At 51.9% G+C, this 26,587-nt stretch overlaps 2 protein-coding genes across 11 annotated transcripts in view; one reads left to right on the forward strand and one right to left on the reverse strand.

Annotated features, from left to right (window-relative positions):
- On the reverse strand, window positions 1-5,169 carry LOC109502747. Its single transcript, XM_045033686.1, has 4 exons — window positions 5,082-5,169; window positions 4,844-4,941; window positions 1,930-2,421; window positions 1-293 (listed from the first exon to the last, which is right to left on the reverse strand). Exons 1-4 carry the CDS (start codon window positions 5,167-5,169, stop codon window positions 234-236), a joined length of 738 nt encoding a protein of 245 aa, XP_044889621.1. The 3' UTR covers window positions 1-233.
- Window positions 2,178-26,587, forward strand: part of HOXD4 (homeobox D4) — a 27,229-nt gene continuing 2,819 nt past the window's right edge. The window contains exons 1-7 of one of the 10 annotated variants that reach the window (XM_045033985.1): window positions 2,178-2,311; window positions 12,861-12,886; window positions 13,411-13,502; window positions 14,868-14,951; window positions 15,144-15,246; window positions 15,487-17,356; window positions 17,898-21,423. In XM_045033985.1, the coding sequence (XP_044889920.1) occupies window positions 16,921-17,356; window positions 17,898-18,238 (777 nt within the window). In that variant the 5' untranslated portion in view covers window positions 2,178-2,311; window positions 12,861-12,886; window positions 13,411-13,502; ... (1 more) ...; window positions 15,144-15,246; window positions 15,487-16,920 and the 3' untranslated portion in view covers window positions 18,239-21,423. Of the gene's footprint in view, window positions 2,312-8,915; window positions 15,247-15,486; window positions 17,357-17,897; window positions 21,424-26,587 lie in introns of those variants that run through there. The other 9 variants (XM_045033986.1, XM_045033981.1, XM_045033984.1 and 6 more) reach the window with 9 other exon arrangements.

Below are 26,587 nucleotides of genomic sequence, written 5' to 3' on the forward strand. Positions count from 1 at the left end.
TCACAAAGCTCCGCTTTTATTTGGGCAGGAGGAAACTGACAATTGAGATTATTTCTTAGAATATTTTAGAAGTGAACAATCTCTGTTCAGTTCCACATGTACAGACCAGTATAAAGTGTTCTAGCTTAGAAAGGGCCCCCAAAACTTGCCCCACGTATTTTTACACTTTTCTTACACATTTTCTTTTGTAATTAAAAACATTGTTTTATTATTCTTCAGTGCAGAAGGTGTTGCTATTTCACATCCAAGCTTGTGTCCTCTGCTTCCCTGGTGTTTGCTGAATGTTCCGGCATCTGGGGGTAGACAGGGGAATACAGAGAACATTTTAATGGACTTTGGCTACTGCTATGGTTCCCTCCAGCAAAACTAGAGCACACTGTTTCTAGAAGGAATATGACTTTTGCTGACAGATGGCAACAGAATTCCTTTAATAAAAAACATCCAAGGTCATCGGAACCTTTTCGAGGGATACAAATGGCCTGCTCCAGAGGGTGCTATGTATTTCCTGCTTAAGTCTACGTCCACTGAGGTACTTACTGGGTGTGAGGATGTTAATAGCAGAGAACCTACACATACACATCCAATGCAAATATTTATAAATGCATTACTAGAAGTTCAAAGACAGTGTCCTTGAAAGCTTAGAGGGATGGGTTACCTCTTTCACACAGGTTCTGAAGCCTGGATGGCCATGCCTATGAATGCATTAATGATGAGGAGAATGCTGGGGACCTCAAGGACATTTACTTTCAGCTGGTGTTCTCTGCAGCAGCTCCTATCAGAAGTGCAAAAGGAATGTGATTCCTGCCTTTGAAGAAAAAAGACTATTTTTTCCCCCAAGGTTGAAATGGGGATCAGCTCTTTCCCCGAACAAATGGAACCCCTCTCCTCTTCAGTGTTGCATTGCGCAGGCTTTCCAATGGTCAAACATTTTGGGGACAAGGCAAGAGGGGGAAATTAAATTGCATAGAAATAAGAAGTGCACTTAGGGGAGACACAGCAAGGGGTTTCATAGGGGATCCAGAAAGACTGCTTCTCCTTTAACCCGGTACTGTCCAGGAGGATATTTCTGCCAAGATAAATTGCCAAGCATTGGGAGTTCAGACTGTTATCTTGGAGAACCTGACAAGCAACCTAAAACCATCACCAGGATTTGAGCTGGTTGGTACCTCTCCTACCCCCAGAAACCCAAAGAAATGGGAGGGACCCCAATTTATGTTGGAGAGGGAAAAGGGGACGGCGGGCTTTCTTGGCCTGCAGAGCCCAGGTTTTCTGCGCAAGATCGCTGGGGGGGCTGGCTTGCCTGCAGATAGATGAGAGGGGCAAAAACCGAAAGTGCTTGGCTGCCGCTCCGGAGCGGGCCTTTCTACGAGGGGAGGGGAGGAGAAGCCAAGTGACCCGCGCAAGGAGAGTCAGAGGGGGGTGACTGCCAGGATCAACTCCCCGAGCGCCTGGGCAGTACACCGCATTCATTTCTCCTCTAACACAACGCCCTATTCAGCAGAGGTTTCGAGCCAAATCAAAAAAGAGCAAAAGAAATACTTCCTAGAAGAGGTGAGAGTCAGGACCCATGGAGGCAAGAGACGCAGAGACAACAGAGGGGAGCAGAGAGGAAGAAAGAGGAGAGGAGGAAGGAAGGAAAAGGAGGAGGAAGAGAGAGAACAGAAGAGAGCGGAGAGAGAAAGAGAGGAAAAAACATGGCGCTTGCGAGCTGTATGTGCAAAATCCGCAAGGAATTGCAGCAAATTCCTTTTTGTTTGAAGAAAATTTACAACTTGGTAATAGACCTTTTTATGACCTATTTGCGGTCGTCATTGGCTGCGGCTGGTCATGTGCAGGCGCCGCTCGCCTTCACGGCCTTTTTCCTGATTTCCCAGGCGAATTTCCCCCCGCATTCTGCCTTCCTGGAGCCTCACCCCCTCTTTTTCTAACCTTTGTCTCTGCAGAGGTGGGATCCAGTCGCCGGCTGCGGGATTGCGGGGTCCGCGGCGGCCTCCGCTCCCGCCCGGCGCCCAACGTGGCCCCACCGCCGCTTCGCTCGGGCCGCGCCGCTGCCGCCTCCGGAGCCGGTGGGGAGCCCGGCGGGCGGGAGAGCCCGGAAATAGCCCTGGGCGCGGAGGCCCCCGCCGGCGCCGACAACGCTCGCCGGGAGCGGCCGGCCTGCTCCGGGTGACTGCAGCCGCGCGGTTCCGACGCGACTCCTTCCCCAACACGAGCGGATCCCTGCCGCCCCGAGTGCGCGTAGCCCGGCAGCGCCCAATGGATTACTGCAGCCGCCCTGGCCGACCGCCGCCTCCTGCTCGGCAGCCTCCGGGTAAGAGTCGCCCCTCCCCGCGCCCCTGCACTGCCACCGAGGAGCTCCAGGCGCCCACCCCCTTGGGCAGCCCAGTGAGCCTGCCCCGACTCCCTATACTTCTCCGGGACCTTGGGGTGACTGCGCCCCCGGCTTCCTCTTCACTCCATCTCTGAGCAGGCATCCCCTGGGGCCCCGGATGGGGTCCAGCTGAGCTCAGAAGTCGAAGGGAAGCCCCATTTCCTCTCGAGCTTCCGAGAGGTGGAGAGCAGCTGATAGGACCCCACTGCCTGGATGGAGAGCTCCTCAATCCCCACCCTGGGGAGAATGGGTAGATGGTTCCTGGACGGCTTAGCTTTGCTGTGGATCACTTGAAGGCATTCTATAGTATAGAGCAGTGTTTTGCGGCTTGTCTGTGGTCAAAGGTATCTGGGAGGCTAACAGGTGTTTTTTGAGGGTTGGGGCTTGGGGGGGGGGGTGGGGTGGATTCTGTATACCCAAGATGTGTTTGGTTTGTTAATCTAGGCTTTGGTGAGTGATGCTGGCTGATTTCTAGGCTTTATTGAGCTTTATGTATGAGATGGAATTTTAAATATTTTAAACCGTTTCTCTAGTTTTTAGAGAATTTTTGTAACGAGAACGTTTCCCCCCATATCTAAGAATCTGTTAGGTGAAATTGGATTATTTTATGTCGCAAAATGTATACATGTTTTGGGAGGTAATAGTATCAGAAAAGCTGGTGCAGGTCTTGGGTAAAAAGCAATAGATATTTAAGAAATGCAAACCATGTCTAAGTTCAAATATCGCGTGTCTTTCTTATTTGCCAGAAGAGGAAAAGAGTAGATGTTTTGCTTTCTAAATGCACTGTCGTGGTGGTTGCCTACAAATAAACGTTGTATAGCAACATTTTACCCTCTACTTCAAAATTACTGAACTGAAACATTATCTATGCATCAAAAGAAAATCCTTTGCAGAAAAAAAGAATGCTTTTATCCCACCCATTTTGAACAGTACTTAAGGATGCAGTTCTCAAAATCCTCTTGACTCTTCCCTCATGAACACCTTGCGAAATATTAAAACCTGTGGACAATCTGCCGCATTGCGCATGGGATGGACCTGTGCACCGCTGAATGTCTTCCCCAAAGCACCCAGCGGCGAGTCCTAGTAGTCCAGATATTCCTTTGTAATCGTTTTGACCATAAATGTATTTCTAAACGATAAATGACATCTTTGTAGAAAGGTATTTTTAGCAATTCACGATGGAATCAGGCTGGTTTCAAAATGGAGGGCCACTATTTGTGGCCAGTTGACGTCTGAGGTATTGTGGTGGATGACTATGATCTCACAAATAAGAAACTGAATGATATTTTTTATTTGGAATGTCTGCATTTTGTAGCTATTTCGCCACTACGGTACAATGGCTGTTGAGATCATTGTTTCATATTGGTAAAAAGCATTGCCTATTGAAAAGCAGGCCCCTGGTCAGGCACGTAGGCCTGTCCCCTGGCCTAAGGAGCCCCCTAGGTGGGCTGGGACAAGTGTGGGGGTGGGGAGGAGTTGTGGCTGTGATGGCCAAGCCCTAGTGTTCACTTTTCCCTGGGTTCGGTGGCTGAGTGCGCCCAAGTGACTAAGAACTTAGGCGGGCTGCAGGTCCTTTTAAGAAGCAGAGGATGAGGTCATGGGCAGATATGGAGGACTGAAGGGTTCTTTGTAACTCCTGTGGTAGCGTTAAGAGTTTATTGGAACTAAGTGGTCGGTTGCATTTAAGGGAGTAAATAATCTGCAAATCACATTTGAACTCGGGCCAGAAGGAGACCACTTAACGCTTTTGCTGCTGCCGGAAATGCCCCCATTGTTCCGGATAACCCAAAAAATTAAACCCAATTTTTAAAAATTAAATAAGAAACACTTGGATTGTAAGAGCTCACAAGCCGGGAAGTGTAAGTCCCAGCGTATTCAGTGGGAACCTCCATCCGTTTATAGTTCAGGCAGCCGGTGGCATGTCCGGGCCTTGGTGTTTACCGGTCAGGCTGTGAGCTGGGCTTGCACTCTTCACGGGGACCAGCGAAAAGAACGAAGCTCGCTCTTGTAGATGTGGCCAAGCACCAGGGCTAAAAACCAAACGTATTTTCTTGTCAGATGCTCCTCCAAACACGTATATTTCGCCAGAATTCTTTCTGAACTAGAGAAGCAGGGGAAAATCGGAACAAAGACAGTATTTCACTCTGGGCAGGCAGGCAGCTGTTAGAGGTATTTACGGCCTTGCCGCAGTGCGGCCGCGGGGCAGGGCACGCGAGGGCACCGGAAGCTAGGGAGAAGCCACCAAGAACTCGGAATTCCGATGTAAGTCCAATTTGGGGCCACTTTTTCCGGAATTGGTGTGAACAGATACCCTCTTTCTAGGAAATGGTCCCTTAGACTTGACGGCTGTGCAGAATGAGGGATAAGTTGTGCTTTCTGACCATAGGGGGTGATCCCCCCCCCACCCCGCCTTGATTAAGGACTCAAGAGAAACCGTGCAGTAGATGTGAAATCGCTAATCCAAATGACAACCTTGAGAGTGTTCGTTGACAACATGGCGATTTTGTTGGTTTGGCGGAACAGAGCTTGCAAATCAGAAAGGACCGTTGGGGGTTTTAATACAGATTTTGCTGAAGAAAAAAAAAAAAGGAAGAAAGAAAAAGTACGTTTTCTGCCTCTCTCAGACGGGGTGTCCAAGCTGCTCTGCAGGTAAGCACGCAAGGAGTGCGCGGTGGCACACACCGCAAAGCGCTGCGCACGCTGCGCTTACCGTTCCGGGCTCTAAGCGCCTGCCACGCACGCTCGTTTGGCGTGTGGCGCATGTGCAGTGAAATAGCCCAGCCCGGGGATCCAACCATAAGGCGCAGATGGGGGGAGGGGTTGAGCGGACTCAGAGCAGGAAGATATAACCTGATCTCGCCACTCCTCCCTCCCTCAGAATTCGCTACTCATCTTGCCTTTATTCCTGCCTTCATTCTAAATATAGCCAACCACATTGTCGTTGATTACGTTATTTTCACGCATCTTGACTCACCACCCCATCCCAATTTAAGTCCGTACTTTAGAAACAGCCTGCAAATAGGAACTAGTGGCCAAAGGGAAGCCAAATCTTTCAAGGTGTTAAAAGAAACACACACACACACACACACACACACACACACACACACACACACACACACTTTTAACACTTAAAAGAAGATTTATATGTGTGATCCTCGGGGAAGTGTATAGATTTTTTTCCAGCCTGGTGCCTCTGCTTGGGAAAAGGCCTTTCCTCCTGGCGTCTACTCAAACCGCCAAACTTCGGGCCAGTCCTTCAGGCGGACCATTCCCGGATTTTGTTACTCTAGAGCAGCACGTTTGAGGGCTCTGAGGGGGCCAGTGGCTCAGCATAGAGCGGCCAAATAAATAAATAAACGACAAACTGGAGGGATTTTCCGCCTGGACTCGCCTAATTAATAAGGGATGCACTCTCCTGGGCCACAAGCCGGGACGAGGTTGGGGGTGGGATGGGAGGCATTCTCTGGATCCTGTCGACTTCTGGTCGCCCCAGGGGACACTGAGGGACCAGCTCAGAGCCTTTGGTGCGGAAGACCTCCACCCGCGCGAAGAAGCCTCAGAACGCGGTTTCCCTGGCAGGCTCAGTCCCCCTGCTCGACTGTCGGCGCCTTGTCCAGGAGGAGGCGCTGTAGGACAAGCGTCTCGCCCGCTGCAGCCGCGCGGAGATGCCCCGGGCGCGGGCGGGGGTAGGGAAACACATGTGACTCCCCTCCCTCCTCTTCTAATCGCAGGGTGCTTTCGGTCTCGGAGGAGGGTCGGAGGTACAGCACCCACCCCCAGAGGGCCGCTTCCCTGGAGGGGCAGCCGAGGCAGAACTGAGGCCGCGGAGCCTGAAGGTAGTGGTGGCAGGCCACCTCACTTCCTCCGCCTTCCCGGAGGTGGCGCGATTTCTGCGCACTGGGCTAAGAGCAGGAAACCAGGGTCCCGCGGTTGGACAAGCCGCGTTTAACCAGCCCCCTGAGGCTGGGCTGCTGTTCTTGCCACTTTTCCTTACTGCGATCCCTGATACCCAGAACGGACAGCCTTGAAAAGCACTGCGTTCAGCGCCCCCCATCCCGACCCGGTCGGAAGGGCCTAGACTTGGCTTTCCTACGACCGGGCTTGGGTTCCGGGATTCCCTCTGGCCTTCCTTGAGGCTCTCAGAGGGAGAATCTCATTGACTTTGCAGGTTGAGGACACTGCAGATTGTCATCTCTACTCTCTTCCACACCCTTTTTTCACCACTGCGCCCATTTCAGGACTTTGGTGGGCTCCACGGGGTGTTTCTGGCACCATTGTGACACCCACCTTCAACATCGGGCTCTGATCCAACCCCACTGATCCTCCATGGCAATGCAGTCTTTTTCTTCCCTCTTTTCCCTACTTTAGGCCAACGATTCTTAATGAAGGCCTGCATTCAAATTGTTAATAATTTAGGTTTCTGGGTCTCAGGCCAGACATTAAATCAGAATATCTGGGACCTGCATTTTGTAAACACTTTCTCCCAAGGCAATTAAGAAGCATGCTTACATTTGTGAACCGCTGGTCAAGAGTCTCTCCTGATTCTTCTATGGTTCTTTGGTGTCCAGGCACCAAGTTCCCTTTACTGCTCAGCACCCCCATAGTTCCTGGGGGTCCCTCCCTAATCAAGTTTTTAAATGTCACTACCCCATAGGCTGATTAATTGCTCCCATTTAGGGAAGGGGAACACTGACTTCCTACTAACTAAAGATTTTAAAGAGAACAAAAATGTTCTCAGTCCAGACTGCTTAGGTTCAATTCTTTACTACTAACCTGCTATGTAATCTTAGGCAAGTAAGGCCTGTTCCCTCATTTGAAAAGCAGGAATAAGAGTACCTTCTAGGGTCGTTATGAAGATTTTTACTTATACGGCAATGCTATGTACCATGCACTATTCTCACCACCTTGCATACATTAACTCACTGGTTAAGTACTTAAAAACAGTATTTTGGCACATAACAAACATTCAGTATGTGTTACTTATCATCAGTATCCTTTTCCTGCTCAACAATCAGGCCTAGACTTTTAGAGCTGAAAGAGACCTGGTTCATTCACCCAATTCTTGAATTCTACAGAGGAGAAGACAGGCCTAGGCTGGCTCACCCAGGAGAACATAGATCTGGAACTCTTCCTATTGCTGTGGTGGGCCTTGTAGGCCCTGCCCCCTTGGGTCTCAGTATCTGGCATCTGCCTATGGGTAGACTTCAGGGCCACATTCAGAAGGAAAGTGCCCCTAGCTCCTCAGTGGGCAGATGTCAGGTTGAAGAGGCCTTGCACCCACACAGGCACATCTCGGGCTTCTACAGAAGGCTGCAGGCCTCCCACTATGCAGCTCCTAGAGTCACCTTCTCCACCGCCACCTATCACTGACACCCACCAGAGCAAGTCTCTTCTTTCTAGTCTCTTGAAATCTGGGGCAGGATAGAAAAGCCAATGGCCAGGGGGATGTCAGAAGTGTTCCATTCCCTCTTAATCGGCTTATGTTTCAAGATCTTGGCCTCAGGGCCATGGCTGAGCCACAGCTCCCAACTTGGGCCACAGTGATGCCAAGGTAGATCTTGGAGTGGCCTTATCCCCCCCAGATTTCCATCAGCTCTTGCAATTTTTTGAGATTCCTTGTATCTTTTAAGAGCTATGTAAGTGCTACTTCATGCTACAACCCATGTACACGCACACACCCCTTGTAACCAGGTTCCACCCCCTTAGTCCTGGCTTCCATGACTTATACTTACAGATTTTTCCTAACAGGGCCTCCGAAGCCATTGGCCAAACTGCTTCTCTTGGCTTAACCAGGAGTTCATCTGGGTCAGATTTTCTCTCAAAACACACATGGTCTCTTTAGCTATCAACCACGTCAGATGAGGTTTGGCCCATGGCATAGGGCAGTGCTGCATTCCCAGCCACACCCAACCCCTATGCCATCTAACCTCCACTCTTGTTTCTCAAAGTACTAAGGTGACCACCCCAGACCCTCCCTTTCTTGGGACCACTGGGGGCTTCGTCGCCCCCGGCTCCATCATCAGAGATCTCAGGGCCCATTCTTTTGGATCCCATCTCTCACTATTGGAGTTTTCTTCTGGGGTCACCTTTTCTTCCCAGAGGACACCAAGCCAGACCTCCAATGAGAAGACTCCATTGTAGGGGGTAGGGGTGAGGGTAGTGGGAGAAGTGTTCCTCTTCCAGTGATAGAATACAGGGCCAGGAATATGGGATCATATTTCTCCCCTGCTCGGGACTTCCTGCTCAGCCCTTCTCTGGCTCTACCCCCATCCTGTGTTCCTAAGTGCCAGGCCTGTGTAGTCTCCTTCTTCCAACTGCCCCCCATCTAGGGATTTCATTCAAAGTCCCATCCCTACCTATCCTGGTTATGCAGACACTTAGCTTAAGAGGAGACAGGACACCTAGGTGGCTCAGTCAGTTCAGCATCTGACTTTGGCTCAGGTCATGATCTCATGGTTCATGAGTTCAAGCCCCACATTGGGCTCTGTTCTGACAGTGCAGAGTCCGCTTCAGATCCTCTGTACCCCTCTATCTCTGCCCCTCCCCCACTCATACTCTCTCTCTCTCTCTCTCTCTCTCTCGCTTAAAAATAAACATAAAAAAAAAAAGAGGAGTGCTCAACAATACCTCTGGGCAAGAGGCCTCTTAAAAGTCAATGTCAGAATATTCTTTTCTGGAGCCACATAGTAAGGACCGTTAGGGTGGGCAGAGGGTAGGCCTCATTACATTTGGACTATGGCTGACACCTGCTGGTGCGCCTTCACTTTCTCCTCCTTCTTGGAAAAGCTGCTCTGGCTTCTAGGTTGGTGGAGTCCTACACGGGACCCTACCTTATGGGAGCTCTCTGGGCAGGAATTCCCAGGACTGGCTCTTTCTAGCCAAATGGGGAGGGGTAGTGCCCAGAGTCCCACTTTCCCCCAAAACTAATTCCTTACAAGTTGTAAAGAAGGCTTCAACCTCCCCTTCCCCACCTCTTCTTCCATTACCAGCACCAACACCACCATTGAAACTCCTTGAGAAAACTCCAGCAAACTGGCCCAAGTTAGTATGTTGTTACCCCTGATGCTCAGTCTTTTTATTAGATCAAGTTTGTTCTTCCCCATCCCCACTCTCTCATTCATTCACAGACACCCGGGACACTGGGGACCCTGGGGCAAGCAAAGACTGTAGGAAGGTGGCCACTCTCTCCTTAATCATGTTCCTGGCTGCTCTAAGATTAGAAAGTAATTGAAGATGTCTGCCTTAATGTCTTCCTTTCCTCCTTTTCTGTATGCATAGCTAGTTACTTTCCTGTTATTATCTAAATATACAGAGTAGTCTGTGTCATTTTATTAATCTTCCTGTGTAAGCCGCAGTAAAGACTGCAAGCCCAGTCACCATCCTTCATTACCATTCATTCAGAAAATATCTACTGAGCCCGGATTAGGCGCCCGGCATTGTTTCAACCACCTCCTCAGCCTGGTCTCCTCCTTATATCCCACCCCCCATGAAAAGCTCATCACAATTGCCTGGAAAGTCATATATCCTTTGATTAATTCTGTTTTATTAACCTAAGGAGAAATAAAGCTTTTCTCAACCTCTCAAATTCTAATTATTTTTTTACAGTGGATTAACTGGGACTTATTTTGAAACTGCTCACCTAGTCCTAACAGAATCAGAAATCAGTTTTTAAAGGGTCGATCTTTGCTCATACTTTAAAGACAGATGCTACCAACTGTAAAAGAAAAAGGTCGTCCTGAGTGGCTAATGGGGGGGGGGGGGAGAAAAAATGTCCTACCTACGGTAGGTAGGTCGGAGCTAACAGCTCCTGCTTTCTAGCTAATGAAAGTCAAACCAGGAAATGGGTTTAGAAATACACAGCGAATGGGTAGAAATTAGGATGCAAAGAGATCTTTGTAGAGAGGGGTTTCTTTCAGGGGCTTGGTTGGACTTGCTGATGAGAGCTTTTGCAACTGAAGTTGACTTAGAAATCATATGTGTGTGGGCTTTACAAACCTACACATAACACCTATGCTTTTTTAGCCAGAATAGTCAAAAACACACGTATTTTCACACTGTTTGGTGGAAACTCTGGCGGGCTAGGGAAGGGTGCTGGGGTCACTTCTCGTTTTATTTACCCCCCTTGGTAGGAGCTGGGGGCATCTTTCCCACCCCCACCTTGCCCAGCACAGAATGTCACATCCTCCTGGAGAGCAGCGCTCAGGCCCAAGCTCCTTTTCTGGGCTTTCTTAGCAGGAAAGTGCACTCCCTCCTCCTCTCTTAGGCTCTCCCTCCAGTGGGAGTGGCGGCGTGGGGGTGTAGCTTTGGGCTCAGGTTTGGGCTCAGGGACTCGAGCCCTGTGGGAGTAGGGACATCTGACTTCCTGGGCTTGGGTTCCTTGAGAGCCTCATTTGCTTCCTCACACCCTGTCCCCTTCACACCAGGGCTGTTTTATTGTTTTATAACCTTCTTTAGAGCTTCAGTTGCCAAAGATTCCGATGGGGCTATTCTCCAGTTTCTCACTTTACCAAACCCCAAGTCTTGCTGTTTTAAGCAGTTTGGTCACTTGCAAAGGCTCCCCTTTCAGATCTAAGCAAATTATAGAAACCTCTAGGCATGTGGCTACCTTCACCTTTCTCACTGAGTCCATCCACAACAATACAGATCCAAGTGTTAACTCCAACTGCCCCCCACAAGCCCACCCAGCCTCTCCCTCCCCACCCTTTTTCTGTTGAAGTTTGAACAAAATCTCAAATAATCTCTGGTATAAACAAGTAAGAGGTAACCTTTGATTTTCCTCTTTATTTACCACATCTAGAGCTAGAAAATGATTGAAATAAAGGAGCTGATGGTACTCACAGTGAATGCAGCCAAAGAATCATAAGACATGCCCACCAACCAGTCTTTTCGAAATAGCCCTATCTCCCAACTTAAAGAGACTTCTCTGAAAAGATGCTATTTGAAAAGCCCAGGGTATTGATATGAATATGACCCCCCTTGCATCCTGAATATTTGGAACTATTTAAGTGTGAGAGAACAGTTTCAGTGAACCTTTATTTAGTGAATAAAAGTTTAAAGCCGAAGGTTATTTATGGTTGTGCAGAGATGAGACCTGAGTGGCTATTTACGAGCACGTGATTCCAATAAACTTTGTTTTATGGCTTGAGAGTTGACAAGCCAAAATATAATTCCCACCATAAATTAGGTTAAGAGCATACAAGTGCAGATGCTTGGTTCTTGGAGCAGCGATAGGGAAGTGAGAGGCTCCAGCTAGCGCCAGGCTCAGAAGGAGACAGTTCGACTCCCAGTTCCCCTGCCCACTGGGAGAAAAAAACAGTAAGTCACTTACTACTTTTTCCAGGACAACTCCAGGGGTGGGGGATTTCTCTGCCTTGTCTTTTCTGCTTGGGGTGAGGAGAAGTCCCATCGAAATTAATGTTCATTTTAGCCTAAACCTAAATTAACAAATAGAATGGGACTCCTGGGCTCTTCCCCTCCCTTCGGGACATAGAAAGTTAGGAACTGAGGGCTCCTACCTCACAAAAGGGACTTACTGTCTCTCTCTTCCTCATAATGGAGCATCTGCTTCAGACGGGAATGAAACTGTGGTAGTCTAGGTGGAGAGAGTGGCGGGGGGGAGGGAGAGAGAGAGAAAGGATAAGGATGGAGATGGCTTTGCCTCTGAGATTTCTCAGGGAAGACTGCCATCATAGAAGGGATGAAAACTTAAAGCTGGACACCAGCCCCTGTGAGGATCACCGCTTTGCTTTGTGGGCTCTCCAGAAGCAATACTGACAAAATACTGCCCGGTCCATAGAGCTGCATAACAATCTAAAGCATTGCCATTTACCTTCAAACCCATCGATTTTCCTCCTCCTTCGTTATCATTTGAATCCTCATTTCCCTTGGAAATTGCTCTTTGTTTTGAATTGGAGCAGGAGTGGGAAGGCAAGTCCCAGTCATGCCTGGTCCTTCTTTGGGACCGAGAAGACAGGTTTGGGGGGCGCTAGTTGGGGCTGAGGAATTTGAAACTAATCTGAAACTGGCAAAAGGGGTTGAATTGCTCCCAGCGCGAGGCAGACAGGGCGCTGGGGCAGGGGACAGATGCAGCGGCTGCCCCCTCCCCAGTGGACTTGCGCCCACCCGGCTGATTGTGCAGAAGGAAAAACACAAAGGCCCATTTTCTCCTCGCTTCCCGTTTTCCCACTGGGGAAACCCTGTTACAGGCAGCCCGAGTCTGGCCAAGCAACCAGTAAGGTTTTGCCCAAGGGTGCATGGAGTGGGGGAGGTGTTGGGGACCATACTCTGCTACTCCCCGGGTCTGCCCTTGAGGACTGCGGTCTCCCGCTCCGCTCCGCGGAGAACTTGGCGCAGTTCCTGGGGGCGGCACCCGAAGCAGGGAGGTCTGGGTATTTGTGGGGTGTCTGGGCCTTGTCATTTTTCTGTGTATCCTCTACCTCTGCTTCATTATCCTGTGGAATTTAAGTGACCCCCGTTTTCATTGCAACAGGTTCGGGACCATGAGAGGCTGCGGCTGTAAGTACCTTCCCGTTTCTTCCGAAATGCGAAGAGGCGGTATTGATAACTGGGGAGGTGTCGGCAGAAGGGCCGCGCCAGAAGAGTGGGCGGGTGGAAGAACGGCCCTGACTGCCCTGGCCTGGCGGTGCAAGGGAAGCTCTCTCCGGGGTTGGAGGCTCTAAGTTGATTGAGCTCCTGGATGGATTTTCTGGGGCCTAGTTCACAGTCACCTATCCAAGAGAGCACACCGCAGGCTCTCACCCTTGTCTCCTTGGGCCTCTCTGGACCTTCTGGGCCTCCCCGGGCCTCCCCAGCTCGCACAGGTGCAGCTCCGCAGCAGCCTATGCTTCTGTTAGGAGCTTGCAGCTAATTAGCAGCCCGCTCCATTAACAAGTTGCGGCGAGCGTCGCTTTCTGCTCGAACCAACCTGCTAAACACCAAAGCAATGCGATTCTCTTCCGCCTCCCCCCCCCCCCAGCCTAGCTTAACCCGTTCCAGCCTGGCGCAGTCTTCTCTTTTCTTCTTTTGTTTTTAATAAAAAGACGAAGGAAAGAAAGAAAAACGTAACCCTCTACGGCTCCGGGTGTGTGCAGTTGGCCCGCTTCCGGGAAGGAAGGGCTGCGAATTCTGAGCTGTAAGTGGAAATCCCTCCTCGCCCCTCCCCCGGCCACAGCTCCAGACGTTTGGGCTGTGGGCTGGGGACACGGGCTGAGCAAGGAGGGAGAGATACGAAGCTTCTGGTTCACTTCTGTTTCTCTGTAACTGCAACTCGAGAATTTTCGCGCCAGAGCCGCTAGTGTCGCAAGCAAACGTGGTTTTGGTGGTGGTAGTGGTGGTAGAGTTGCGGTGGGGGCAGAGATTCTTGGGGTCCTGGGCTCAGAACTTTGGATCTTTCTGAGTTGCATGTGCCGCGGAGACAGGTACATTTCTGAGGAGGCCTGTGGGGTCTCCAGGAAGACTATCCCATTTAAGTTGATGGTAGTGGCAGGAGAACCGAGGAAAAGATAGTGACCCTTCCCTTACTGCAAAATGGAGATGACTTTATTTTAATGGGAGATGGAATGAAGGAAGGCGGTAGGAGCCAGGCACCCATCCTCTCTGGTGAGACACCCTCTCTTCAGGGTGGAAGAAACCGGTGCTTGGCTCTGGGCCAGGTTTCTTTGCCTTCCAGGATGGGCAGCCTAGTTGACTTCCTGGGGGCTGTGTTCACCCCCAGGAGTGGAGATACCGCCCAGTTCATAATTCCTCTCTATTGATCAGGCTGGCTTAAGTGAAACCGACTCTGGGCTCCAGGCTGGAAAATCTGGTGTCCCCAGGACACCCTGGTTTTGCCCCCTTCCTGCTGCTGCCCCTGCTCTGGGTGCTTATCTCTGCCAGGGCTCTTCGCTTGCAAACCCATTCGGCACCCTGTAGCTGAACACAGCACAAAAAGCCCGAGAGATCAAAAGCATTTGTATGGGCAGTTGAGCGGGAGGTGAATATTTAACGCTTTTGTTCATCAATAACTCGTTGGCTTTGACCTGTCTGAACAAGTGGAGCAATAAGGTGAAATGCAGGTCACAGCGTCTAACAAATATGAAAATGTGTACCCTCACCCGGGTCCCCACCCGGCCCAGCAGGCTCCCCCAATTTGTCTGGATAAAGCCTAGGCCCAGTGTCCCCAGGCAGGTGGGTGGGTATGTGGGAGCACTCGGCATTAGGGGAAGTTGGGGGGAACCACCCCCTTCAACAAGGAAATTTGGCTTGGGGCAGCCTCAGACTCTGGTTAGAATTGGCACCCAGGAAATCCCTACAAAATAGCCACAGCACTGGAACCAAAGGATGGGGGGTGGGGTGGGGAGCATGCAAAGTGCAGAGTAGAAGCAGGCAGCCAATTTTGCCAGGCTGAGAGGCAGAAAGGCGTTTCTCTGCTCTACCCCACCAGATGAAGGCTGAGGCTGAAACTAATTTTTGAATCACAAGGAGGAAATTAAAACAATCAAAAAAATTTTTTTTCTAGCACCTCTGGCCTATGCTCACAGATCCAAAAGCCGGACTTGAGCCCAGGGCATCCTTCTGCCCCTGAAATCCATCCCGGCCCTGAGTGAGTCCGTGTTCTTGGTGCCCTAAACCGAGGGGTGAGCCCTAGACAGCGCTGAGGCACTGGGGCGGGCGGGTGCAACTCATGAACTTTTGTACTCTTGTGTGCTGCTGTCGGCAAAGCAAAAATAATGAAACTTTGTGATATGTTTGTAAATGATTTCGAATGACCCCTCGCCCTGCCCTTCACCATTAGCACGCCGACCCCAGCCCAGGGCAGCTTGGTGCCTGCAAGCAGTGCCTGCCGCAGGGTCTGCAGCTCAGGACGGAGAGGCCAGCCCGGCACAGGGCCCAGGAAGGTAAATGCAAGACCTCTTGGGGAACTAGCTTTGTCAGCCAACCTGGCTTGCCCCTGCACTGGGAAGAAGAATGGGCAGAGGATATTCTCCTCTTGCATCTTTTCTCCTGCCACTAAGGGCATTTGCTCCTTTCTGGAAAATACCACTTGATAAGGGGGAGGGGGTGGATCTAGAGAGGAGGGTAATAAAGCCCCCATTTCTGGGATGGATTATTTGTTCTTCTTTTCTTTCTTTCTTAAGAAGAGTGTCCTGTCTCCTTGGCTGCCCGGTAACTCCGGCCCTGGTGCAAGGATGGGGAACTCGTTGCTGCAAATTGTCACCGAGCTCTTCAAGCTACCTGAACCCTCTCTGAAAGTGCGAGTGGCTGCGTCGGGCCGGTGATGGCTCCGAGGAAGAGGCCGGGGCTGGCAGCGGTCTGGGTACCCACTCTAGGTGAAACCCGGAGGTAGTAACGTTGTCTATATATACCCTGTAGAACCGAATTTGTGTGGTATCCACATAGTCACAGATTCGATTCTAGGGGAATATATGGTCGATGCAAAAACTTCATGTTTCTCCGAAATAGCCATAGTCGGAAGCTGAGGCCAGAGGCAGCCGGGTGCGGGTCAGTTTCCTTTCTGTTTTCTTACCTTAGACTCCAGGAAGATGGACTGAGCCTGGTGACAAGGTGGGGGGGGGGGAGCCTTTTCCCCGAAGCCCCTCACGTTTAAACAGAGGTTCCCGTGTAAACCCTTAATTGGTTGCATGAATGCAGGGCCACAGGGCTAGCTTTTGGGGAACCGGGGAGCAAGGTGGAAAGCCAGGTAGCCCCAGCCCCAACTCTGCCCTCAAGGAGCATGAAGTGAGGTCAGAGGGTGCCCAGTGAGGAGGCTCACAGGTCGTTGACTGCCACGTGGGAAAAGGGAGTGCAGGGTCCTTTGGAGCCTATCTGGGTGAGGTGGGGGTACCATCATCACCTTCCAGGCCCACCCCTCAGCTGTATGAGCTGGGTGGAGGGCGGTCTTGCCATACCTGTAAGACCGACTTTGGCTAAAAGCACTCCATCCTGGGCACTCACAGCAAGCTTGGCAGTTACTCATCGCCTGATTTGATTCGGGCCCGCCAGACTGTTGTAACTTTTGGGTGACCCTGAGGAAGACAAAGCCGGGACTCGGCCTTTGTATGGCAGAGTCCCCGTTCCCGCGGGCGGGAGCCCTGCCTGCCTGGGGTACTCTGCCCAACTCAGAGGCTGCCTCACCCACCGGCCTTTTGGCATTCTGCAGCCTGACAGAGTTGGGGTTTCATTCCCCCCTTGAACTGTACCCATTTTGGGGGGCTGTATTTCAGCGGGGGTGAGTGGAGAGGACACTGGAGGTTAACAAAGTCAGTGGCAGACAAAAGCTGGGATTACCTGCCAGGAATGAGGGTGCGGGGAATTGGAGAACTACACTAACATCTGGCGGGGGCCCTCAAATGTGCCATGGCGAGTCACTTGATTACACGTATGTTATTTAGTTAAATTTGTGAAAATTATGAGATGCTCACCAACCCGGTGATAAACTCGCTTCCTCGCTATTGGCTGGCTTGGTCACATGGCCGCCAACTTTATTCAGTTGACAGCAAGTAGGAGGGCCCTATGGAAGGAGAAAAAAAGACAACACGAGAAAAATTAGTATTTTCTACCTTCTGAAATTAATGGCCATGAGTTCGTATATGGTGAACTCCAAGTATGTGGACCCCAAGTTCCCTCCGTGCGAAGAATATTTGCAGGGCAGCTACCTAGGCGAGCAGGGCGCCGACTACTACAGCGGAGGCGTGCAGGGTGCAGACTTCCAGCCCCCGGGGCTCTACCCACGGCCCGACTTCGGTGAGCAGACCTTCGGAGGCGGCGGGCCCGGGCCCGGCTCGGCGCTACCCACGCGGGGTCACGGGCAAGAACCCGGCGGCCCCGGTGGCCACTACGGAGCCCCAGGAGAGCCGTGCCCCGCGCCCCCGGCGCCGCCGCCCGCGCCTCTGCCCAGCGCCAGGGCCTGCAGCCAGCCGGGCGGCCCCAAGCAGCCGCCCCCCGGGACGGCACTCAAGCAGCCCGCGGTGGTCTACCCATGGATGAAGAAGGTGCACGTGAATTCGGGTAAGGCATGGTCCAGCGACCTCTCAGTCCCCACCCCAGCCTGGAGGCCTGGGCCCCCGAGAGGGGGTGCGAGTGGGTGGGGGCTTGTGGGGCTTCAATGGGCGCCGCAATTACTCTCTCCATAAATTTTTATAGCTGAGGGAGCAGGCCGGGACCATGTGGCTGGCTGCTTGGCTGTGGGCGAAAAAGGGGGTGGAGATGGGGGTGGGGTGGGGGAGGACTCCATTTTCAGAGCGGACGGAACCTGGTAGAGGAGGAGAGGGGGGTTTTCCAAAATGCTAGGGAATTCCGGAGCTCTCGGTGGGCCAGGGAGATGGGAGCACGTAAGGGGATCCCCGCCCCGGAGCCTGGGGGAGTGGGTGGGTGGGAGTGAGCGGGTGCGCTGGGTACAGAGGACGAGAGGGCGGGAGGGAGGAAGGGAGCGGGCTGGGGAGTGCGCTGGGAGGGCCGCGGGCCTCGGGCACGCCAGGAAGTGAGCGGCAGTGGCGAGGGCCCTAAGAGGAGCCGGGCGCTGACCTGACCGTGCTGTTTTGTCTCGCAGTGAACCCCAACTACACTGGCGGGGAGCCCAAGCGGTCTCGGACGGCCTACACCCGGCAGCAAGTCCTAGAACTGGAAAAAGAATTTCATTTTAACAGGTATCTGACCCGGCGCCGTCGGATTGAAATTGCTCACACCCTGTGTCTCTCTGAGCGCCAGATCAAGATCTGGTTCCAGAATCGGAGGATGAAGTGGAAAAAAGACCACAAGCTGCCCAACACCAAAGGCAGGTCCTCGTCCTCGTCCTCCTCTTCCTCCTCCTCCTGCTCCTCCTCAGCTGCCCCAGGCCAGCATTTGCAGCAGCTGGCCAAGGACCACCACACGGACCTGACGACCTTGTAGAAGTGGGGACCCTGGGCCCATTCCTCCCTGCGCTCCCGGCTGAGCCGAAGCTGCGGGGGCAGGCCAGGCTTGCTGTCACCTCCCTGGGCTCTAAGGTACTGTGGGGTGGACCTGGGATACGCAGGCCGCCCTCGGACTAGGTTAGCATCCTGCCCGAGGGCAGCCCCCTCCCTGAAGCGGGATGGGGGTGGGAGGGGGGCGGGATTCTCTCTCTAAGTATATTATCATATGGCAGGAGCTACTGAGAACATAAACCTTGGCGAGTCATTAAACTTATGAAAATCTCTGCTGTTGGATTTTGAATTTGCAAATGAAGGTTGGATGCTTTATCCCACTGTGAATTTGAACATCCTCCCCCACCCCACCCCTCCAGGGATCTTGGTGGCTTAATAAAGTGGGGGAGTTGAGGCAGCAGGTTGGCCATCCCTGTGCTAGGTGCTTTCAGTGGAAACAGGAAAGCTGGGCCAGGATTTCTGAACTTTCTGGGTTATCTGTATAATTTCCGGTGTGAAAAAAATATTTTGCTCCCGGTGGCCCCATGCCCAAAGAAATGAGTCTAAGAAGGAAGTGGAAATGGGTTGGGTTATTTTATGTTTAGATTATATTTGCTTAAATATTTATTTGTTGGGGGATGGGGGACAGAAATAACTGACATCTTAATGCCAAAAATCTTAAGAAGGTGAAAGGGGCTGAGTTTCAGGGAGAAGAATCAGAGATGTGTGGACTAACTTCTGGCTCTAACCGGCATTTTGAACTCCACCCCTCCCCACTCCCCGGAAATGTGTGTAGGGGGCCCTTAACCCTTTTAGAGGGAAGCAAAGGGTCCACTCAAAGTTGAGTTCTTGAAAATATATTTCCACATGTGCTTTTTTCAGCACTGTGCTTACAACTAGTTCTGGGTGATTAAAGGAAAGGGAAAAGAGAAAGAAACAAATGGTCCAACATTTTCCTTTTGGGGAAAGAAAACAACACCTCTATGTTCTGGGTCATTAGATAGTGACTGAATTTTCTATTCCAACTGGATTCCAAATGCTGGATTCCAAATAACCCATGTAGCAGTATTTTATAGGAATCGGTGTACGGCCTATATGGGAGAGGGGGTGTGTGGTGGGGAGAAAGTGGGAAGGTGGGGAAATCTTGCTGTAAAAAAGAAAGAGAACACTAATTGAATCTAGAAGCCCACAAAAGTTGGTCTTAGGGTTTTTTTCCCTGAAGTTTTTTTATTTTTTAAACAAGTGTAAGGAAGTTTTTCTCAACCCATTGATTAGAAGCAGAGATTGTAAAAGTATAAAAGTTTTAGGCCCTCCTCCTTGCCTTAAGAATAGTGGTTTCATAACAATCACTCTCAAACAACAGAGGAGTGATGTTCTTTAGTCATTTTTCTTATGCCTTGCCTGAGGATTCAAGGCTCATTTTTCTAAAATGCTGACCCTTAAGGCTAAGGGGGGGGGGGGGAAAGTCAAAGGGAATGGCCAGAGTTCATATACTCAAATGAAACAGACTTTGGAAGTTTAAACCCCAAAGCTGTGGGCTCCAAAAAGAAACCCCTGGTTGTAGCTACCAAAAAGTGACAAAAGAGGGGAGGGAAAAAGGATGAGCTTGAAAGAGAGATTAAGAATTGGAGCTTTTTTTTCAGTGCTTCAGAATGCTTTATAAAGTTCAGAGATAATTTTTTAAATATATTTAAGTGGAGGGAGAAAAAAAAAGACTTTTTCTGCACGCATGTTCTTTGGTGTCTCCTGAGAGCTGAGAGCAGGTATTCACTGGAGTCCCTAGGCTGAAATTCCACTTCTCTAAAGTATCTTCCAAGCCTTGGTCTTTTGTATTAGACCCTGGGGACAGCTCTTTGTTCCTCCTTGGGGTGAGCCTGGCTCTCAGACTTGCACATGGCAATACTTGAATATCGCCACGTCGGGATATTAAAGATGGATATTCCTGCATTATTCGCATCATTGTTTCTATGACAAAAAGCAAAGAGTTCATACATAGTCAAGACGTCTTTTTTCTGACGCCCTCACGTTGAGAAGCTGAAAAGGTATTTTACTGAAGTTCGGCTAAATTACAGAATCAGGTTCATCCAGAGGACAAATTTTCTATTCGATTAGCTGTATTTCAGCCGGGAGGACTGACCTCTAAACCCTTAACCTTTTGGACTCTAACTACCCTTCTCTTCTTTTTTTCCCCCTCTAATGGGGAGAGCAGTCTTTGGATGTAGCATTTGAAAAGAGCCGCTATCGTTAGAGGCAAGTTGGAAAGTTGCTAAGATTCTTTCCTAAAGCCCAAATCTGTGAATATATTGCACCTTCTCCTTGGGAGGGGGGAAAAGTATATATTTTCACGACACCCAACTACATATATATTATAAAGATTATTATATAGATTTCCCCATTCCCAGAAGTTCAGGTTATCTACCCCAGCTTCAGACCAAATGCCAAAACTGCTTCACTGACTTCACCCATGTCCCAGAGGAAAGCCAAGAGGCATGTTTTGATGAAGAAAACCCACCTTCTTCTCAAACATAGCTTCACTACTTTGAAAAGTAACTTAATCAGAGAAACAACTTCTTTGTTTATAAGTCTCAGTTCTCCTCAGTTTCCAGGGATTGTCTTTTGAAATGTTAATGGAGCTTGGATGGCCCAGGGGGCAGTCCTCAACCCTGTGGTCCCAATCGGACCCCAGCGTCCGTTTGGGCCCACAGGAGTGGGGCAGGGGAGAAGCAGCAGCACCCCCCCCCTCCCTTCTCAAAACCACCTAGGGCAGGGAAGGAAATGAGTTTCCATCTGGGAACATACTCTGGAGAAACCTAGATGTGGAAAGGCTCAGTGCCCATTTGCTTTCATTTGTTTCCAGTTTGTTCCCCCAAATATGAGCCAGAAGTGTTTGTTTTGGTGTTGTTGTTTTTTTTTTTTAAGCTGTGTTGGGGTCGTGACTGGGGAGGAGTGAAGTGTTTACCGAGGACATTGCTCCTCAGACTCCCATCTCACTTTGTCCATTGCAGCCTTTTGTTGGGAGATGACATTGTCTGTCAGCCCCATGGTGTCTGTTCACGCAGGATGCTTTTTTAATAGAATTGACCAATGTTCTGCTGCCACTGATTAAAGTATTATTTATACTAATTGTTGCCTGTAGTTTTGATGTAATTCATTGATCTATATTTGAAATAATAAAAGGTGTAGCGAAACTTCCATCCTGTTTGGTGCCTCCAAAGAAGCATTCATTAAGTCTTCTAAAAGCTAACATTCTATATAAACAATTTATTATTTTCTGCATTGTGCCTGACATGTGAAGGTTAAAGTGTGTAAGGGTTAGCAAATCTGTCATTAACCTCTCCCCCACACATACACAGTCCCAATTTGGCCACCATGTTTTGTGAGCATTGGGAAGCCTAACGTTGCATTCAGGCTGCAGGGCGTTATTTTTTGGAAGAAAAAATAAGTAACTTCCCAGGCTAGAAGGAGGCTCCAGGTTGGCCCCGGTTAGCTCCAGACACCTCCAATCTCTCTTTGTCTTGTGGTGGGTGAGAGACCTCCCTGCCCCCCAACTCTGGGAGAGTGCTGGGTTCTGGACCAAGCTGAGACTGGCCAGTGGCTGCTGGGACCAAACCCCTCTGGTCTCCAATCTTGGACTCCTACTTTCCTTGCGCTATTTAGTCCCACTGGGGCCTCCAGCACCTGCCCCTCCTTCCCCCAGAGCCCCCTCTGCCCTCCAGACGACAATAAACACTCCCCACCATAAAAAGTGCCGTGCGCTATATATTTTTTTTTTCTGCAAAGGCTTTTTCTCGTCTTTGCCTTGCCTTGGAGAGTGGGCCAAGACAAGAGTCCCAAAATAGCTGGGGGGGGGGGGGGATTGCTCGCGACAGGAAATGAGCAGAATGCATAAAATCAGACATGTGTCCTTAATATATGGAAGGGCTCGCCTCAGACGCGTGGACATGTGTATTTATAAGTGCGCAGACAGAAGTTTAAATATTCAGACACATTTTATGATTGTCCTCTGCCCGTCTTCTGGTTAATGGCTCCTCCTGTGCCCACCAATACATCAATACCGTTGTGTGTATTGAATCACGGGCAGGGACGAGGAGGAAGCGAGTCCATAGCCGAGCCCGCTTGAGTACAGTACAGTAAATCGGGACCCTCGGCAGAAGGCGCTTCCCGCCCGCCCGCCATGTTGGGGAGCCCTCCCTGCCCCCCGCGCCTGGCTGGGCGGCCGGGGCTCGCCGGCAGCCGGGGGAGGGCCTTTCATAACCCGGAGAATTTTCAAAGTGCGAGGAAGATGATAAGAATAGATTTCTACAAGTCCCGACCACGTGATTGGCGAAATAATTAATTCAGCACGTCCCTTAAGAAACACGGAGTCGTCATTAATCTGCCACGCAAAGGGCTCTCTCCGACTTGGAAAGTGCAGGGATCCCAAGAATATCACCCGCCGAGGGGGGCTGCGCGGCGCCCCCAGCCCTCCACCCTCGGCCCCCAGTGGCGGGCGCGGGAGCGCGGCCAGCAGGTAAATATTTTGGCGACTTTTATTTCTTCGGATTTAAATCCTTAATGAACTTAGCTGTCAGGGCCGCTGACAAATAGTTCCCTTTGCTTCCTGATTTGGAACCGCGCGCCGGCGAGAAGTTGTTAGTGGCTTGGATGGTGACCTTTGGTTCAGCAAAGCTTTGCACTTATGAAAAATTACTGAGAGCGGCCGAGTGTGTGTATGTGAGCGAGAGAGAGGGTGTGTGTGAGCATGTGGGGGTGGGCGAGGGGCGAGGGGGCGAGGGGCGAGGGTGCGCGCGGGCTGCTCCGAAACAACAGGAGTTGTTTAAAAAAAAAAAAAAAAAAAAAACCCGCCCGGCTGGGGGACGCGCCTGGCGCACGCGGGCCGAGGTTGCCCGGTCGCCTGTGTCTACCGGGAACAATGGTCGCTGTCACGGCATCTGCTGCCTATTCTTAAACCGGTGAGAAAAGGCCCCGGCCCTCTTTTCAAGCGAGGGTCGTAAATTTTTCTTTGCGTCATAATAGAAGGCTATAAAATCGAGTTGAAATTTTACCCCAGGCAGGTTTTAACCAACAGATAATGATTTCCGAGTTGCTTCTCCCACTCCCCTCCTTTCCCACCCCAGCTCTGCTGTTTCGGCCACCCCAGCGAGGAGTTTTCTCCTTCTTCCCCTTTATTTTTGTATTTTTAATTTGGGGGAAGATGGAAAATAAAGGCGCGGGTTAGAAGTCCCTGCCGGCAGGGTGGGAGACCCTGGGGCGAAGGGGAGCCTGGGGCAGGGATGTGCGAGAGAGGCCAGGGAGAGGTGCAAAAGCTGTCTGTCCGGTTGCCTCCCATTTCAGCCTTTCTTCTCCCACACTCCAAGGAGATTCGAGGTCCCACTCGCCACTCCGCTGCCACCCCACCCCACCCCCAGCTTGCCGGGGTCTGGGTCGGGGCGGCAGCGGACATTCTCCTCCTTCAGCTTGAAACTCAGGGCCGGTGCCGGGGAGGAGAGCCTCTTTATTCGCCTCCTTCCCTGTCGTTGGCTTTGAGGATGATTTCCGCTAGCTGGGGCTGGCTGCGTTGGTAGTTGTTGTGGGATTGTGTGTATGTTTTGATTTCTTTTTTGGTGTGTGTATATTTCCCCGTCAGGACAGAGACAAAGTTTCCTCCGTTATGAATTATACATTCAAACAATAATACATTAATTCAATTATTCAAAGATGACAAATGTTTATGTGCTTTGCAAGTGACTCCGACGCAGATTCCGGGCGCTTTCTTTGAGCTGCTTGCGTTTTTCTCAATGAGAATTGGCTCCCCTCCCACCCCAACCCCACCCACCCCAACCCACCACACCATCCCCTGGTAGGCCCAGAGAAGGAACCCACAAAAAGCCTCCCCAGCCCCGCTGGCAGCCCGGCAGCCAACAGCCTCCCAAGTCCTGGGCTTGGCGGGCACCGGCCCGGGCTATTTTATCAGTGTGACAATTGCCCGGGTTGATGTGATAAATCATCGTAAGTAATTCCTGAAAGGGTGCGAGGCTGTTGGGGGCCGGGCGAGGACTGTAAATCTTTCCGGTTTATTGCTCTATGAACATATGCTCCGATTGAAGAAGGCTTAGATCCTTTCCTGGAGACAAATTCCCGCAAAGCGGCCCCCCTCTTTGGCAGGAGATTAACACTTGCTGCGGGCCCGTTGCTCGGCCCCTGGCGGGAGGCTAGGGGGCGGGATACTCCGGTGGGGGTGAACTGGGGGCACCCACGGTCCGGCTCCAAGAGGCGTCCCGAGTGGGCCTCCAGCCAGGCCCGTCCAGGTGAACAAAAGGAGGAGCTCCCTCACAGGTCTAAAGGGCTCTGAGCAGCCTGTGACCTGTCTTCCGGGACTTCCTGTGCCTCTGCAATGGGGATGAGGAGGACTTTACCCCCTTCTCCCCGGCTCTTCTGGGGCTGCTGAGCACACTCACATTCGCCTTCGTCGCTCGGAGACCTCGCCGGCGGCGACAGGGCATCTGCTCCGTGCCCGATGCCGTTGGGAAGCAGAACTGGCCATGAAAACCAGACTGCGGGGATGGGGTGGAGACTTCCGCATGGTGCGGGATTCTGGGGAGCGGGTCGGGCTGGGAGACGACCTTGGGGACTCGCGGCAGGCCGGGACCTGGAAGCCGGTCGCTCACCCTGGCTGGGAGCTTAACTCTTTCTCACACGCAGAATTGTTACCGTAAATTCCGCCTGACCACTCGGAGAGTGCTGGGAACAGGTCCCGATGTAATATTTCTAAAATAGAAGCTCCCAGGACTCCCAGATAAGCCCGGCTAGGGCTGATTTCTCAGCCACCTCGCCTTCTTGGAGGCGCCGCAGGAAGCGGGAAGCCGCGGCCTGGCAGTCGCCGGGCCTGCGGATTCCGTGAGCCCTGCCCAGGTTTGGAGGCACGCGCTCTCGGCAAACAGCAGCTCGGCGCCTTGGCGGCTCCACGCCGCGCGGAACCCGAGTGGAGCGCGCAAGACGCAGAGCAGGGAGACCGCTACGGGTCCGGTCGGCTGCTTATGCGCCCTTTCTGGCTCTGGGGAGTGGCGGCTCCTCTGCCGAGTCTGCGGAACGAGCCAGAGCCCCAGCGGGGTGGGGGTGGGGGTGGGGGTGGGGTTTCCCCGAGGTGACCGGCCCGGGTCTGGGAGCTGGAGTCACCCACCTTAGGGCTGGAGCCTGCGCTGTGCCACAACTAATTGCCTCGACCCGGGAGGGGGCGAGCAGCCCGTCCGCCTAGGCGGAGCCTGGCCCGGGTGCGTGCGGATGAGAGGTATCGGGCTCGACTGGGGAGCTAAGGGAACCCTGGGCCTCCGAAGCTCCATAGTCACCTCCGGAGACGCCTCTGAAAGGCAGCCTCTAAAATTTCCAGTCCGCGGGCTGGTCCGGTGGGAGGCTGGGCCAGGGTCAGAGGTCGTGGGGGGTGAGACTCTCAGCGCCCCTCATGCCACTGCCGGTGGCCGGACTGGGGCTGGGATGGACTCGAGCTGCGAGATGAGGGCTTTCTTTCCGCTCCATACCCACTCATGCCTGCTTCGGGGAAGGGGCCCGGATCCCACGCTTCCCGCCCCTCCTCCTAGCCCCCAGGCCTGGCTGCGCTCCGGGGCTGGATGGCGTGAAAGTTTCAGCCTCAATCAGTACAATCTTCCCTTGGGGTCACGTGAACAAATATGCTCGCATTTGAAGGCAGCGTCTGTATTTCCCGACCATGAGGGGGTTTCCGGGGCTCTCTCCAAATCCAGAAAGGGCCACATTCCGAAAGCAAAACAAACCCCGAGCTCTGGGGGGTCTGGGAGGGCTGGGCAGGAACCCAGGAGTGGGTGGGGGCGCGGGTGGCCGCCGCTCTGGGCCTGGGAGCGGACAGGCGGGCGGGTGGACCGACGGGCGCGCATCGCAGGCGAAGCCAGCTCGGGGACTGCGAACTCGTTCCTCCTGCGTTTATTGGTAGTTGAACCTCAGCCTGGTTCCGTTCTACCGGGAATTCCGTGTGCTCGGGTATATGGCCGCGTCTGCGAGCGCGCAAGACCAGGGTTGGGACAGTGTTGTCTGCAGACAAAGGGGGAAGGCTAGCTCTGCCCCCCACTGGCGCCCACTCTGAGGCCGAGGACACCAGGTTTATGATAAATTGGGATCCAGGTAAGCAATTGCATGACAAAATGGAAATCTTTGGGCACCGGGCTGCTTGCTGCCCTGAGCGGGATACTAAATATGATTTATTTTGTGTAATCTGTGATCTTGATTATTGCCAATTGGTGAGGCAGTCCGCGTAGACCTAGATACACTTCTACATATACATTGAGGACGGTGATTAATCGTAAGGAGGTGCGCTTTGTGGGGATGCTCCCCGCCTACCCAAAGGTTA

This window comes from Felis catus, chromosome C1 (assembly GCF_018350175.1).
Source record: "Felis catus isolate Fca126 chromosome C1, F.catus_Fca126_mat1.0, whole genome shotgun sequence".
NCBI lineage: Eukaryota > Metazoa > Chordata > Mammalia > Carnivora > Felidae > Felis > Felis catus.